General features: G+C 46.8%; 2 protein-coding genes across 6 annotated transcripts in view; one reads left to right on the top strand and one right to left on the bottom strand.

Annotated features, from left to right (window-relative positions):
* Positions 1–13,958, bottom strand: part of LOC109876949 (serine/threonine-protein phosphatase with EF-hands 1-like) — a 29,260-nt gene extending 15,302 nt beyond the window's left edge. Inside the window, exons 1-12 of one of the 5 annotated variants that reach the window (XM_031813453.1) lie at positions 13,586–13,958; positions 12,746–13,457; positions 8,737–8,910; positions 8,036–8,163; positions 7,839–7,899; positions 7,020–7,064; positions 6,112–6,281; positions 5,715–5,829; positions 4,378–4,424; positions 4,105–4,271; positions 3,250–3,286; positions 1,781–1,930 (exon numbers count right to left, since the gene is read on the bottom strand). In XM_031813453.1, the coding sequence (XP_031669313.1) occupies positions 1,781–1,930; positions 3,250–3,286; positions 4,105–4,271; positions 4,378–4,424; positions 5,715–5,829; positions 6,112–6,281; positions 7,020–7,064; positions 7,839–7,899; positions 8,036–8,163; positions 8,737–8,791 (975 nt within the window). In that variant the 5' untranslated portion in view covers positions 8,792–8,910; positions 12,746–13,457; positions 13,586–13,958. The remainder of the gene's footprint in view (positions 1–1,780; positions 1,931–3,249; positions 3,287–4,104; positions 4,272–4,377; positions 4,425–5,714; positions 5,830–6,111; positions 6,282–7,019; positions 7,065–7,838; positions 7,900–8,035; positions 8,164–8,736; positions 8,911–12,745; positions 13,458–13,585) is intronic. The other 4 variants (XM_031813452.1, XM_031813455.1, XM_031813454.1 and 1 more) reach the window with 4 other exon arrangements.
* A 325-nt stretch (positions 13,959–14,283) lies between these two features.
* LOC116359794 (retinoschisin-like) overlaps positions 14,284–15,119 on the top strand; it is an 11,026-nt gene continuing 10,190 nt past the window's right edge. The window contains exon 1 of the mRNA XM_031813457.1: positions 14,284–14,499. Coding sequence (XP_031669317.1) covers positions 14,442–14,499 — 58 coding nt within the window. The 5' untranslated portion in view covers positions 14,284–14,441. The remainder of the gene's footprint in view (positions 14,500–15,119) is intronic.

Genomic DNA, 15,119 nt, shown 5'->3' with positions numbered 1-15,119 from the left:
ACCTACTACCCAGGACCTACTACCCAGGACCGACAGTACAGGACCTACTACCCAGGACCTACAGTACAGGACCTACAGTACAGGACCTACAGTACAGGACCTACTACCCAGGACCTACAGTACAGGACCTACTACCCAGGACCTACAGTACAGGACCTACTACCCAGGACCTACAGTACAGGACCTAGTACCCAGGACCTACTACCCAGGACCTACAGTACAGGACCTACAGTACAGGACCTACCGTACAGGACCTACCGTACAGGACCTACTGTACAGGACCTACAGTACAGGACCTACAGTACAGGACCTACCGTACAGGACCTACTACCCAGGACCTACAGTACAGGACCTATAGTACAGGACCTATAGTACAGGACCTACAGTACAGGACCTACAGTACAGGACCTAGTACCCAGGACCTACAGTACAGGACCTACTACCCAGGACCTACTACCCAGGACTTACTACCCAGGACCTACAGTACAGGACCTACAGTACAGGACCTAGTACCCAGGACCTACAGTACAGGACCTACTACCCAGGACCGACAGTACAGGACCTACTACCCAGGACCTACAGTACAGGACCTACTACCCAGGACCTACTACCCAGGACCGACAGTACAGGACCTAGTACCCAGGACCTACAGTACAGGACCTAGTACCCAGGACCTACAGTACAGGACCTACTACCCAGGACCTACAGTACAGGACCTAGTACCCAGGACCTACTACCCAGGACCTACAGTACAGGACCTACAGTACAGGACCTACAGTACAGGACCTATAGTACAGGACCTATAGTACAGGACCTACAGTACAGGACCTACAGTACAGGACCTAGTACCCAGGACCTACTACCCAGGACCTACCGTACAGGACCTACTACCCAGGACCTACAGTACAGGACCTAGTACCCAGGACCTACCGTACAGGACCTACCGTACAGGACCTACAGTACAGGACCTACAGTACAGGACCTACAGTACAGGACCTACTACCCAGGACCTACAGTACAGGACCTACAGTACAGGACCTACAGTACAGGACCTACCGTACAGGACCTACCGTACAGGACCTACCGTACAGGACCTATAGTACAGGACCTATAGTACAGGACCTATAGTACAGGACCTACAGTACAGGACCTACTACCCAGGACCTACAGTACAGGACCTACAGTACAGGACCTAGTACCCAGGACCTACAGTACAGGGACCTACAGTACAGGACCTACAGTACAGGACCTATAGTACAGGACCTACTACCCAGGACCTACAGTACAGGACCTACTACCCAGGACCTACAGTACAGGACCTACAGTACAGGACCTAGTACCCAGGACCTACAGTACAGGACCTACAGTACAGGACCTACAGTACAGGACCTACAGTACAGGACCTACAGTACCCAGGACCTAGTACCCAGGACCTATAGTACAGGACCTACTACCCAGGACCTACAGTACAGGACCTACAGTACAGGACCTAGTACCCAGGACCTATAGTACAGGACCTACTACCCAGGACCTACAGTACAGGACCTACAGTACAGGACCTAGTACCCAGGACCTACAGTACAGGACCTACAGTACAGGACCTATAGTACAGGACCTACTACCCAGGACCTATAGTACAGGACCTACAGTACAGGACCTACAGTACAGGACCTAGTACCCAGGACCTACAGTACAGGACCTACAGTACAGGACCTACAGTACAGGACCTACAGTACAGGACCTATAGTACAGGACCTGTATGTTTACAATCTGTTTTCACCTTGTGTCTCTCAATAGAGCTGAGGAAATCCAGGTCCGTCATGTCTGATATTCCTCCATGGACGATGAGCACCTTGTTATCGATGACTGTTGCTATGGGGAGGAGGCTGAACACATCCTGGACCAGCAGTAGGATGTCCCTGCCATGTGTCTGTAGAGGAGGGAGAGAGAGAGAGAGGTGTACATGTCAGCAGAGGAGAGAGAGAGAGAGAGAGAGGTATACATGTCTGCAGAGGAGAGAGAGAGAGAGGTATACATGTCTGCAGAGGAGAGAGAGAGAGAGAGAGGTTTACATGTCTGCAGAGGAGAGAGAGAGAGAGAGAGGTTTACATGTCTGCAGAGGAGAGAGAGAGAGAGAGAGAGGTATACATGTCTGCAGAGGAGAGAGAGAGAGAGAGGTATACATGTCTGCAGAGGAGAGAGAGAGAGAGAGAGGTATACATGTCTGCAGAGGAGAGAGAGAGAGAGAGAGAGGTATACATGTCTGCAGAGGAGAGAGAGAGAGAGAGAGGTATACATGTCTGCAGAGGAGAGAGAGAGAGAGAGAGGTATACATGTCTGCAGAGGAGAGAGGAGAGGAGAGAGGTATACATGTCTGCAGAGGAGAGAGAGAGAGAGAGAGGTATACATGTCTGCAGAGGAGAGAGAGAGAGAGAGAGGTATACATGTCTGCAGAGGAGAGAGAGAGAGAGAGAGGGTATACATGTCTGCAGAGGAGAGGAGAGAGAGAGGTATACATGTCTGCAGAGGAGAGAGAGAGATATACATGTCTGCAGAGGAGAGAGAGAGAGGTATACATGTCTGCAGAGGAGAGAGAGAGAGAGGTATACATGTCTGCAGAGGAGAGAGAGAGAGAGAGGTATACATGTCTGCAGAGGAGAGAGAGAGAGAGAGGTATACATGTCTGCAGAGGAGAGAGAGAGAGAGAGGTATACATGTCTGCAGAGGAGAGAGAGAGAGAGAGGTATACATGTCTGCAGAGGAGAGAGGAGAGAGAGAGGTATACATGTCTGCAGAGGAGAGAGAGAGAGAGAGAGAGAGAGAGAGAGAGAGAGAGGTGTACATGTCTGCAGAGGAGAGAGAGAGAGAGAGAGGTGTACATGTCTGCAGAGGAGAGAGAGAGAGAGGTGTACATGTCTGCAGAGGAGAGAGAGAGAGAGAGAGAGGTGCACATGTCTGCAGAGGAGAGAGAGAGAGAGAGAGAGAGAGAGAGAGAGAGAGAGAGAGGTGTACATGTCAGCAGAGGAGAGAGAGAGAGAGAGAGAGAGAGAGAGAGAGAGAGGTGTACATGTCAGCAGAGGAGAGAGAGAGAGAGGTGTAGATGTCAGCAGAGGAGAGAGAGAGAGAGAGAGAGAGAGAGAGAGAGAGAGAGAGAGAGAGAGAGAGAGAGAGGTCATGACAATAAGCTGCCACTAGATGGCGGTGAGTACAACTACATAGGTCCGGTGTGAACAGTGAAGCGGACTTTACCTTGTACTTCTGCATAACTTCTTTAGTGAATCCATATCTGAAAAACAGAAAGCAGAGCAGCGTTAATATACTGCAATGTGGTGCTTGTCTGCATGTTCTTGTGTGTAAAAAAAACTGAAAAGGTTTTGGGATTTTGTATCTGAAGCATTGTACAGGTGTGCTTGTACTAGAATTGAATAGATATGTGAAACAGCTGGGGTTTGTCGAGGACCAATTAGAATGAACATGCTAATGTGTTTCTCTATCTGGTTCATGATGTGGTCCTTCGTGGTTGCCTCTGTTCAGGGTCATGTGGTCTGTATCTACCGGGGGTTCATGATGTGGTCCGCGTGGTTGCCTCTGTTCAGGGTCATGTGGTCTGTATCTACCGGGGGTTCATGAGGTGGTCCTCGTGGTTGCCTCTGTTCAGGGTCATGTGGTCTGTGTGTGTGTGTGTGGTTGTGTGTGTGTGTGTGTGTGTGTGTATCTACCGGAGGTTCATGAGGTGGTCCTTGTGGTTGCCTCTGTTCAGGGTCATGTGGTCTGTGTGTGTGTGTGTGTGTGTGTGTGTGTGTGTGTGTGTGTGTGTGTGTGTCTGTGTGTGTGTGTGTGTGTGTGTGTATCTACCGGAGGTTCATGAGGTGGTCCTCGTGGTTGCCTCTGTTCAGGGTCATGTGGTCTGTATCTACCGGAGGTTCATGATGTGGTCCTTCGTGGTTGCCTCTGTTCAGGGTCATGTGGTCTGTGTGTGTGTGTGTGTGTGTGTGTGTGTAACTACCGGAGGTTCATGATGTGGTCCTCGTGGTTGCCTCTGTTCAGGGTCATGTGGTCTGTGTGTGTGTGTGTGTGTGTGTGTGTGTGTGTGTGTGTAACTACCGGAGGTTCATGAGGTGGTCCTCGTGGTTGCCTCTGTTCAGGGTCATGTGGTCTGGGTAGAGGAGCTGGTAGGCAAACAGCAGGATGATGACCTCCACAGACTTCTTCCCTCGGTCCACAAAGTCCCCGTTGAACACGTACGGCGTCTCTGCCGAGGGGAGGCCGTTCTGAAAGAGATGGAATCATTATTATGGAGAAACTAGGCCATTGTTTCTCTTCGTGTAGTGTCACAGGTATACTATGGCATGTACAGTATCGTGTCAAGAGCCTAACCTTGTAGAATATGAGCAGCAAGTCATCTAGACGGCCATGTAAATCTCCTGAAGAAAATTACAAGCATTAGAAGATTTTAAAAAGGTAGTAGACACATTTCCTCCTAGAAATAAGACCATCCATGGCATATGAAACCAACATGACTGGGTTAATTGGTTAACTGAGTTAATCAAGAGTTAATTAACATGCTCTCCGACATTAAATGAGTCATTCATGTTCTGTGTGTGTGTTTAACATTCGTCTCAAGGATTCTTGAGTTTGATGAGATGCGTCTCTGACTACAGGGAAGGAGGCCATTGAGGTGAAACAGCGTCTTTTCATTATGTAGATAAACAACCGGGAGAAAGAGCTCTATTTTGGGAGCTGAGGGGCTGTTTTGTCCTAGATAGTCAGTGTTGTGTCCTAGACAGTCAGTGTTGTGTTATTGTGTACTAGATAGTCAGTGTTGTGTTATTGTGTCCTAGATAGTCAGTGTTGTGTCCTATACAGTCAGTGTTGTGTTATTGTGTCCTAGATAGTCAGTGTTGTGTTATTGTGTCCTAGACAGTCAGTGTTGTGTTATTGTGTACTAGATAGTCAGTGTTGTGTCCTAGACAGTCAGTGTTGTGTTATTGTGTACTAGACAGTCAGTGTTGTGTTATTGTGTCCTAGACAGTCAGTGTTGTGTTATTGTGTCCTAGACAGTCAGTGTTGTGTTATTGTGTACTAGACAGTCAGTGTTGTGTCCTAGACAGTCAGTGTTGTGTTATTGTGTACTAGATAGTCAGTGTTGTGTCCTAGATAGTCAGTGTTGTGTTATTGTGTACTAGATAGTCAGTGTTGTGTTATTGTGTCCTATACAGTCAGTGTTGTGTTATTGTGTACTAGATAGTTAGTGTTGTGTTATTGTGTACTAGATAGTCAGTGTTGTGTTATTGTGTACTAGATAGTCAGTGTTGTGTCCTAGATAGTCAGTGTTGTGTTATTGTGTCCTAGATAGTCAGTATTGTGTACTAGATAGTGTTGTGTACTAGACAGTCAGTGTTGTGTTATTAAATGAAATTAACCAACAAGTACAAGACAGTACATGGTCAAATATTGGACAACATAGTTAGCAGTACTGACCACAATATTGGGCAACATAGTTAGCAGTACTGACCACAATATTGGACAACATAGTTAGCAGTACTGACCACAATATTGGGCAACATAGTTAGCAGTACTGACCACAATATTGGGCAACATAGTTAGCAGCACTGAAAACAATATTGGGGTGGTGGATTAGTTTCCTACATGCAGTGTAAAGTGCTTTGATCACCTATATCAATCCAATCACTAAAAATACATCAACAACCTACCACATATTGTGATCTCCTTGGCGTAGGGTGTGGACAGGTGAATGACGTTTGGCATCTGTTTCAGGAGCTTCTTAGTCTGGTGTAACAACTGCAGCATGTATCTGCCGTGGAGAGGCTGGAAGAAGAGGAACCATCAGGTAGGACTATAGGTTACTGATCTGTTATTATTCATTAAGCTGTCATACTGTCCACAACAGCTCCTGTACTCCCTGGGCACATATTCAGAAAGCAGTCCTGATCTAGGATCAGTTTGTGCCTTTTAGATCATAATGAGTATGATTATATGGACACAGTGAAGTTGATCCTAGACCAGCACTACTACTCTGAGACGCTTTATGAATACTGGTCCTGTAGCACACAGTGGGGGAAATACAGTTTGAATTGAATGGTACGGTACCTGTTGCTCTTTGAATGCAGAGAGCAGGGCGTTGGTGTGAGAGACGGTGAGGGGGAAGGTGAGGTGAGGACCGCTGTAGGACTCAGGAACAGTGATCTGTTCATACATGTTCTGTCTCTCTCTGTCTGACCACGGGTCAACCACTGGGTCCAGCAGGTGGGAGATCAGATCTGACAACATGGAGGATGGAACACACAGGTTTAATAGAATAGATCAAACTGGAGGATGGAACACACAGGGTTAATAGAATAGAATCAAACTGAAGGATGGAACACACAGGGCTAAGAATAGAATCAAACTGAATGATGGAACACACAGGTTTAATAGAATAGATCAAACTGGAGGATGGAACACACAGGGCTAATAGAATAGAATCAAACTGAATGATGGAACACACAGGTTTAATAGAATAGAACACACAGGGTTACTAGAAGAGAACACACAGGGTTACTAGAAGATAACACACAGGGTTACTAGAAGATAACACACAGGGTTAATAGAATAGAACACACAGGGTTAATAGAATAGAACACACAGGGTTAATAGAATAGAACACACAGGGTTAATAGAATAGAACACACAGGGTTAATAGAATAGAACACACAGGGTTAATAGAATAGAACACACAGGGTTAATAGAACAGAACACACAGGGTTAATAGAACAGAACACACAGGGTTAATAGAACAGAACACACAGGGTTAATATAACAGAACACACAGGGTTAATAGAATAGAACACACAGGGTTAATATAATAGAACACACAGGGTTAATAGACCAGAACACACAGGGTTAATAGAATAGAACACACAGGGTTAATAGAATAGAACACACAGGGTTAATAGAATAGAGTTGGGGGTTTAAAAATTCCAGTAACTTCCCCCAAATCCCCCGGTATTCCTGCTTACTGCCTCCTGATTCCTGGAATCTTCCAACCGGGATTTCTGGAAAACCTGGGAATTTTAGGTAGGTTACCGGAATTTTACAACTCTAAATAGAGTAGAATCAAACTGAATAGAATCAAATACAATATACCTTTATTAACACACTAAAACAGGATGTCAAACACATTTATACATGTTCAGGGCATCCCTGTTTACTCCTCTGGAACAGCCTGCTACAGTAGGTTAACGTCCAGCCACAGACACTCCTTTATGGAGACAAACAGGCAGGACATCATCATCAGATGTTGTTATTGAAGAGGACAGCAGCCACACCTCTCTCAGACCCTATCTGTGGAGTGGTCGTGTCTGTCTTCAGAGCACGTCTCTAAACAACCAGTCAGTTTATCATATTTACTCTGATCCAAACCCACAGAGATCACCTATACTGTATCTACTGTAATTAAAACACAACTTGTATTTTGTAAAAAAAAAAGGCAAGATGGTCTGAGCATCGTCTCCTGTTGTCTTCAACACTAAAGGCCCTGGCTGGCTAATGATCTGCAGCAACGTGTTGGTCTGTACGTGTACAGGCAGGCCCCAGCTGTGGCAGCAGCAGTCACAAGAACACAATATCCCACATTACCACAGCAGAGGGAAACAGAATAGCATGTGGATGCGGTTGCTAAGCAACATCTTCACCATAATATGTTTTAGGCAAAGGCTATTAATGGATCGGGACGTTTTTTTGTTCAGTCTATAAATAATTATGGGCATTCCATTTTTTTTGTGCTAGGAACTGACAGTTCAACAATTTTCCTGAAAACATAAGAACATGTTAGTTACCTGGGCCATTCCCATTGAGTTGAGTGAAGTTGTCCAGCATGAAACTGAAGAAACTGGAGAGCTGAGGAAGATTGAAACATAGTCAGGTGTATTTCATATGGCCAAGTACTAACAGACTGTGTTGGCCTGCAGGGCTAAAGCCGAGGCCTCTTCAGGTCTCAGACAAGGTTGAACCACCTGAGTTCCGTCTCCATTACCTGTAGTTGGTCCTGCTCCCCAGCATACTCTATAGACTGGAAGATGTTCCAGGTGTATCGCTGTCTCATCTCTAACCTGGCGATGTAACGTCTGTACCAGCGCTGGATCAGGATGGCTGCCTTCATAGCTGAGAGGACGAGATGGAAGACCAGATAAAACAACAGTTTAATAACGTTGCTGTTTTATAACAGCCCCCTGCAGGTAGTTAGCGGTACTGAATAAAATAACAGCCCCCTGCAGGTAGTTAGCGGTACTGAATAAAATAACAGCCCCCTGCAGGTAGTTAGCGGTACTGAATAAAATAACAGCCCCCTGCAGGTAGTTAGCGGTACTGAATAAATCCCTTCAGAGTAAATCAATTTAAACAAGTTTGTCAGCTAAAAGAAGAAGTAAAGAAATAAGGCAAAGAAAAGCAGAACATTTGACCAACATCTTGAAAACATCCAACTACAGTAGGAGGGAAAACTACACGATTTATAATCCATCAGCTGCCGGCTGATAAACATACTGCATTCTCAAAGATGTCAAAAGGTGCTCTATGATCAAACTGTATATTCACTGGATTCACAATCTACGAGATGTAGCCTGGTCCCAGATCTGTTTGTATTGTCTTGCAGATCTGGGACCAGATCTGGGACCAGGCTACATGAGTCCTGGGGGAAGACAATCAGAGCCATCACTTGTCCCCAGTCGGTCTCACCTGTCGTCAGTCTCCTCCTCTTGTTGTCGGTGGTGACGGAGGTGCCACATCCCATAATGCTAGTCACTACAGGCGTCCAGCAGTCACTACAGTCGCCTCGTATATCTCACTGGTCATCCCCAAAGCCAACACCTCCTTTGGCCGCCTTTCCTTCCAGGTCTCTGCTGCCAGTGACTGGAACGAATTGCAAAAAAAAAAATTGCTGAAGCTGGAGACGTACATTTCCCTCACTAACTTTAAACATCAGCTATCTGAGCTGCTAACCGATCGCTGCAGCTGTACATAGTCCATCTGTAAATAGCCCACCCAATCTACCTACCTCATCCCCATATTGTTTTTATTTACTTTGCTGCTCTTTTGCACACCAGTATCACTACTTACACACCATCATCTGGCCATCTATCACTCCAGTGTTAATCTGCTAAATTGTAATTACTTCGTTACTATGGCCTATTTATTGCCATACCTCCTCATGCCATTTGCACACACTGTATATAGACTTTCTTTCTTTTCTGTTGTGTTATTGACTGTACGCTTGTAACTCTGTGTTGTTGATGTTTGTGTCGCACTGCTTTGCAGCAGTCACTGCAGGCGTCCAACAGTCACTACAGGCGTCCAGCAGTCACTACAGGCGTCCAGCAGTCACTGCAGGCGTCCAACAGTCACTACAGGCGTCCAACAGTCACTACAGGCGTCCAGCAGTCACTACAGGCGTCCAACAGTCACTACAGGCGTCCAACAGTCACTACAGGCGTCCAGCAGTCACTACAGGCGTCCAGCAGTCACTACAGGCGGCCAGCAGTCACTGCAGGCGTCCAACAGTCACTACAGGCATCCAGCAGTCACTACAGGCGTCCAGCAGTCACTACAGGCGTCCAGCAGTCACTGCAGGCGTCCAACAGTCACTGCAGGCGTCCAGCCGTCACTGCAGGCGTCCAGCCGTCACTACAGGCGTCCAGCCGGCACTACAGGCGTCCAACAGTCACTACAGGCGTCCAACAGTCACTACAGGCGTCCAACAGTCACTACAGGCGTCCAGCAGTCACTGCAGGCGTCCAGCAGTCACTGCAGGCGTCCAACAGTCACTGCAGGCGTCCAACAGTCACTGCAGGCGTCCAACAGTCACTGCAGGCGTCCAGCAGTCACTACAGGCGTCCAGCCGTCACCACAGGCGTCCAGCCGTCACTACAGGCGTCCAACAGTCACTACAGGCGTCCAGCAGTCACTGCAGGCGTCCAGCAGTCACAGCAGGCGTCCAACAGTCACTACAGGCGTCCAGCAGTCACTACAGGCGTCCAGCAGTCACTACAGGCGTCCAGCCGTCACTACAGGCGTCCAGCAGTCACTACAGGCGTCCAGCAGTCACTACAGACGTCCAACAGTCACTACAGGCGTCCAGCCGGTCACTACAGGCGTCCAGCCGTCACTACAGGCGTCCAGCCGTCACTACAGGCGTCCAACAGTCACTACAGACGTCCAACAGTCACAGGTCTCAGTGACCCAAGGGTTCTGTATTATGTAATATTATGTCTGTGGCCATTCTGTCAGGGGCAAGGCAGTATGTCTGTGGCCATTCTGTCAGGGGCAAGGCAGTATGTCTGTGGCCATTCTGTTAGGGGCAAGGCAGTATGTCTGTGGCCATTCTGTTAGGGGCAAGGCAGTATGTCTGTGGCCATTCTGTCAGGGGCAAGGCAGTATGTCTGTGGCCATTCTGTCAGGGGCAAGGCAGTATGTCTGTGGCCATTCTGTTAGGGGCAAGGCAGTATGTCTGTGGCCATTCTGTCAGGGGCAAGGCAGTATGTCTGTGGCCATTCTGTTAGGGGCAAGGCAGTATGTCTGTGGCCATTCTGTCAGGGGCAAGGCAGTATGTCTGTGGCCATTCTGTTAGGGGCAAGGCAGTATGTCTGTGGCCATTCTGTCAGGGGCAAGGCAGTATGTCTGTGGCCATTCTGTTAGGGGCAAGGCAGTATGTCTGTGGCCATTCTGTTAGGGGCAAGGCAGTATGTCTGTGGCCATTCTGTTAGGGGCAAGGCAGTATGTCTGTGGCCATTCTGTTAGGGGCAAGGCAGTATGTATGTGGCCATTCTGTTAGTGGTAAGGCAGTATGTCTGTGGCCATTCTGTTAGGGGCAAGGCAGTATGTCTGTGGCCATTCTGTTAGGGGCAAGGCAGTATGTCTGTGAATGGAAACAGAGAGGGAGAGTCAGACAGGCAGACAGAGGGCGAGAGAAAAGTTGCATACTCCTTGAATCCTCTCTCCTAAAAACCCATTGGATGAGAAAGCCAGTGGTCCCTCCCCTCTAACCTTCTCCTTCAATGGGTTCTTAGAAGGAGACGAGAGAGGAAGTGAAAAGCACACTACATGACCAAAAACACAGGCATTAATATAGAGTTGGTCCCAGCTTTGCTGCTATAACAACCTCCACTCTTCTGGGAAGGATTTCCACTCGATGTTGGAACATTGCTGAGGGGATTTGCTTCCATTTAACCACAAGAGCATTAGTGAGGTTGGGCACTGATGTTAGGTGATTAGGCCTAGCTCGCAGTCGGCGCTCCAATTCATCCCAAATGTGTTAGATGAGGTTGAGGTCAGGGCTCAAGTTTTTCCACACCGATCTCGACAAACCATTTCTGTATGGACCGCGCTTTGTGCATGGGGGCATTGTCATGCTGAAACAGGAAAGGGCCTTCCCCAAACTGTAGCCATCAAATTGGAAGCACAGAATAATCTAGAATGCCATTGTATGCTGTAGCGTTAATATTTCCTTTCACTGGAACTAAGGGGCCTAGCCAGAACCATGAAAAACAGCCCCAGACCATTATTCATCCTCCACCAAACTTTACAGTTGGCACTATGTATTGGGGCAGGTGGCGTTCTCCTGGCATCCACCAAACCCAGATTTGTCCATCGGACTACCAGATGGTGAAGCGTGATTCATCAACCCAGAGAACATGTTTCCACTACTCCAGAGTTCAATGGCAGCGAAGGTTACACCGCTCCAGCTGACACTTGGTATTGCGCATGGTGATCTCAGGCTTGTGTGCGGCTGCTCGGCCATGGAAACCCATTTCATGAAGCTCCCGACAAACAGTTATTGTGATGTTGCTTCTAGAGGCCGTTTGAAACACGATAGTGAGCGTTGCAACCGAGGACAGACTATTTTTACACGCGACACACTGCAACACTTGGTGGTCCTGTTCTGTGAGCTTACCACATCGTGGCTGAGCCGTTGTTACTCTTAGATGTTTCCACTTCACACTAACAGCACTTACCGTTGACTGGGGAAGCTCTAGCAGGGCAGAAATGTGACGAACAGACTTGTTGGAAAGGTGGCATCCTATAACAGTGCCACGTTGAAAGTCACTGAGCTCTCCAGTAAGGCCATTCTACTGCCCGTGTTTGTCTATGGAGATTGCAAGGTTGGATGCTCGACCTAATACACCCATCAGCAACAGATGTGGCTGAAATAGGCAAATCCAGTCATTTGAAGGGGTGTCCACATACTTTTGTATACATAGTGTATGCATTTGAGATCTTGAGATGTCGTAATTGAGGCTGTCCCTGCTGAAAAGCCTCCAGTTGAAGCCTAATTGACGATCACATGTGAATTGGTTAAAATCAGTAATGGGTTGCCATGGAGGCACATGTTTGATACAGCGTGAAACAAAAAGTCCTTTGGGATCAACTATGAATAACCAACATCGCCTCGCTCTCAGCCTCTGTTACAATACCCCAGCAGCATCTCCTTTGACAAACGGCTCTTGGTGGGGGAAAAACACAAACAAATGGCGAAATACGCACATAATTGTACTCTATTAAATTAAACATGTCGCATAAACTAATTCATCCTGCATGCGTCACTAGTATGCCCATTGATCTGCACGAGACAAACACCTGTTGCTGTTCGCATGTTAAATCTGCAAAGGTGAATATAGTAATTAAATTCCCTACACAGGATGCAACAGCTGATTCAGTGACCAATAGCCTATATTGCCAGTAAATGACTTACCCTGCGACAAGTCCAAGACTACCCAGCTCATCTAGGAACACGCCTGTTCCTCCTGGACACCGGTTAGGTTGATAAAGATGTTTGGTTGTGCCGCAGTAGAGTCTACGCCAAAGAGAGTCTTGTACATGGTGTACGCTTCTACTTCCTTAAGCAACACGCGTGTTTTGAGTGGGCGTCACGCACAGCGAGGAACAAAAGGGTCCATTTGATTTCAGCTTTCCCCACGCGCCGGAGTTCGGCTATGGTTGACTGAGTTTGGCGCACATCTGCGCCCCTGACAAGACAAGCAAATGCATCAATTATGGCCATGCCTTTCCCCGCCCCTCGAAGTAATTGGCCCGCCATTAGAGGCGAGAGCATACCGCTTTAACATTCAATTATACAGCCTTCAGGTGCGCAACTGGTTTTAAACATTTAGTGGTGCATTGATTTGTTGGAATGACAACACGATGAGTAAAAACAAGACATCTTTATTAAATATACATAAAATTCAAAGCGTTCATAAGAGCATTCAGGCGCCCGGTTGCCTGGCATGTTTTCTCCCTTGTCTCAGCCGTGCCATGGCAGTGTGGACCTCTAGTTGGGTGATGACTTTCCTCCTGTTGAGCCGTGACAGGCGGGCGGCCTCGGAGCCGACCAGAAGGACCAGCACCCTCCGTGGGCAGGTAGACTCGTTCACCAATAAACGGTCCATGGTGGGGATGCAGTCACCCTGTAATTAAAATAAAAAATAAGTCCTGTAAGTTTGTTCCAAACCTAAATCTAACGCACCCGAATCTAATAATTAGCTTGTTGATACATTTCATCAGGTTAGTTACAGAGGTTGGATCGAATACCTACAGCAGGGTAGCGCTCCAGGAATAGGGTTGGCGAGCCCTGTGACATTAATTTACACCAAATAGCTTTAAGTAATGCCAAATGTGGCCCATTATTTCCAACCTCTCTCCGGATCCTGTAGATGAAGGTGGAGTAGGCCTTGTTTTTCCTCTTCTGCTCTCTGAAGGGTTTCTTCGTTGTGCTGCTAACAAATACCTTCATTGTGTTTTACCTTTGGATAGTCTTATAACAGGTTACACTTACAATGACCTTTTTATAGGCCTATGACGCCCACTTTGGTGTTATGAAGATTGAATTCAGCCTTGGGCAATTTATCTATGGTGCGCACCTGTGCTGTTCACGCCTGGCTGGGTCACTTTTAGTTCCAGCATTTTGAAACGTTTTGACACATTAACCCACCTGACCAATCAGAGAACCTATTTATCTTTATAAATAAAAATGGTACTTCCTGGTCGGAAAATAATGAAAACCTTATCCAGAAAGTCTGGGGTTTGTTGTTAAGTCGAACCCACGCACACACACTATTCCCCTTATTCTGTAAATAAATCATTTCCTAAAATAGACAACCCCAAATGCCTTGAACACACCTTCTGCTCCATGATATGGGTGACAGGGTATAGCAGCTGGGCCCCTTCAGGGGATCCAGCCATTAGGACCCTGCTCTGGTACATTACACATTGCATTACTGTTTCCTCATTGCATTTTCCCAACTGGCCCTCAACAGATGAGGGAGGGACTTTGTGAGGAGATAAAGGGTATTACTGGCCATTAGTGTCCTGTGGATTATCCTAATCCAGCCCTCGTGCTGTCAGAGTGGCTACAGTAGAGTGCTTCAGTGTGGTCCTGTCACTGTGTAGGCATGAAGATGGAATCCCATGGACAGTGTGTTCTGTTGGCCCTCCTGCTTGTGTCTAACGGTATGTTTGTCTCTTCTTTGCCTTTGTCTTCCCTCATTATGTCCGTGTGTCTCTGGATGGTGAGCTTGATCAAAGCATGACCTCAGACTATAGGCTTCTAGAGTGGTGGGTTGAATGCTTGTACATCTTTACTACACACTGTCAAATATTTTCACATATCGGTTGATTGGTGTTGGATTGAATACTGAAAGAAACATATTGGTGTTGGATTGAATACTGAAAGAAACATATTGGTGTTGGATTGAATACTGAAGGAAACATATTGGTGTTGGATTGAATACTGAAGGAAACATATTGGTGTTGGATTGAATACTGAAGGAAACATATTGGTGTTGGATTGAATACTGAAGGAAACATATTGGTGTTGGATTGAATACTGAAGGAAACATATTGGTGTTGGATTGAATACTGAAGGAAACATATTGGTGTTGGATTGAATACTGAAGGAAACATATTGGTGTTGGATTGAATACTGAAGGAAACATATTGGTGTTGGATTGAATACTGAAAGAAACATATTGGTGTTGGATTGAATACTGAAGGAAACATATTGGTGTTGGATTGAATACTGAAGGAAACATATTGGTGTTGGATTGAATACTGAAAGAAACATATTGGTG

This window comes from Oncorhynchus kisutch, unplaced genomic scaffold (assembly GCF_002021735.2).
Source record: "Oncorhynchus kisutch isolate 150728-3 unplaced genomic scaffold, Okis_V2 Okis05a-Okis16b_hom, whole genome shotgun sequence".
NCBI classification, from domain to species: domain Eukaryota; kingdom Metazoa; phylum Chordata; class Actinopteri; order Salmoniformes; family Salmonidae; genus Oncorhynchus; species Oncorhynchus kisutch.
The sequence above is the reverse complement of the archived record's forward strand: the minus strand, read 5'-3'. Positions and strand labels throughout refer to the sequence as shown.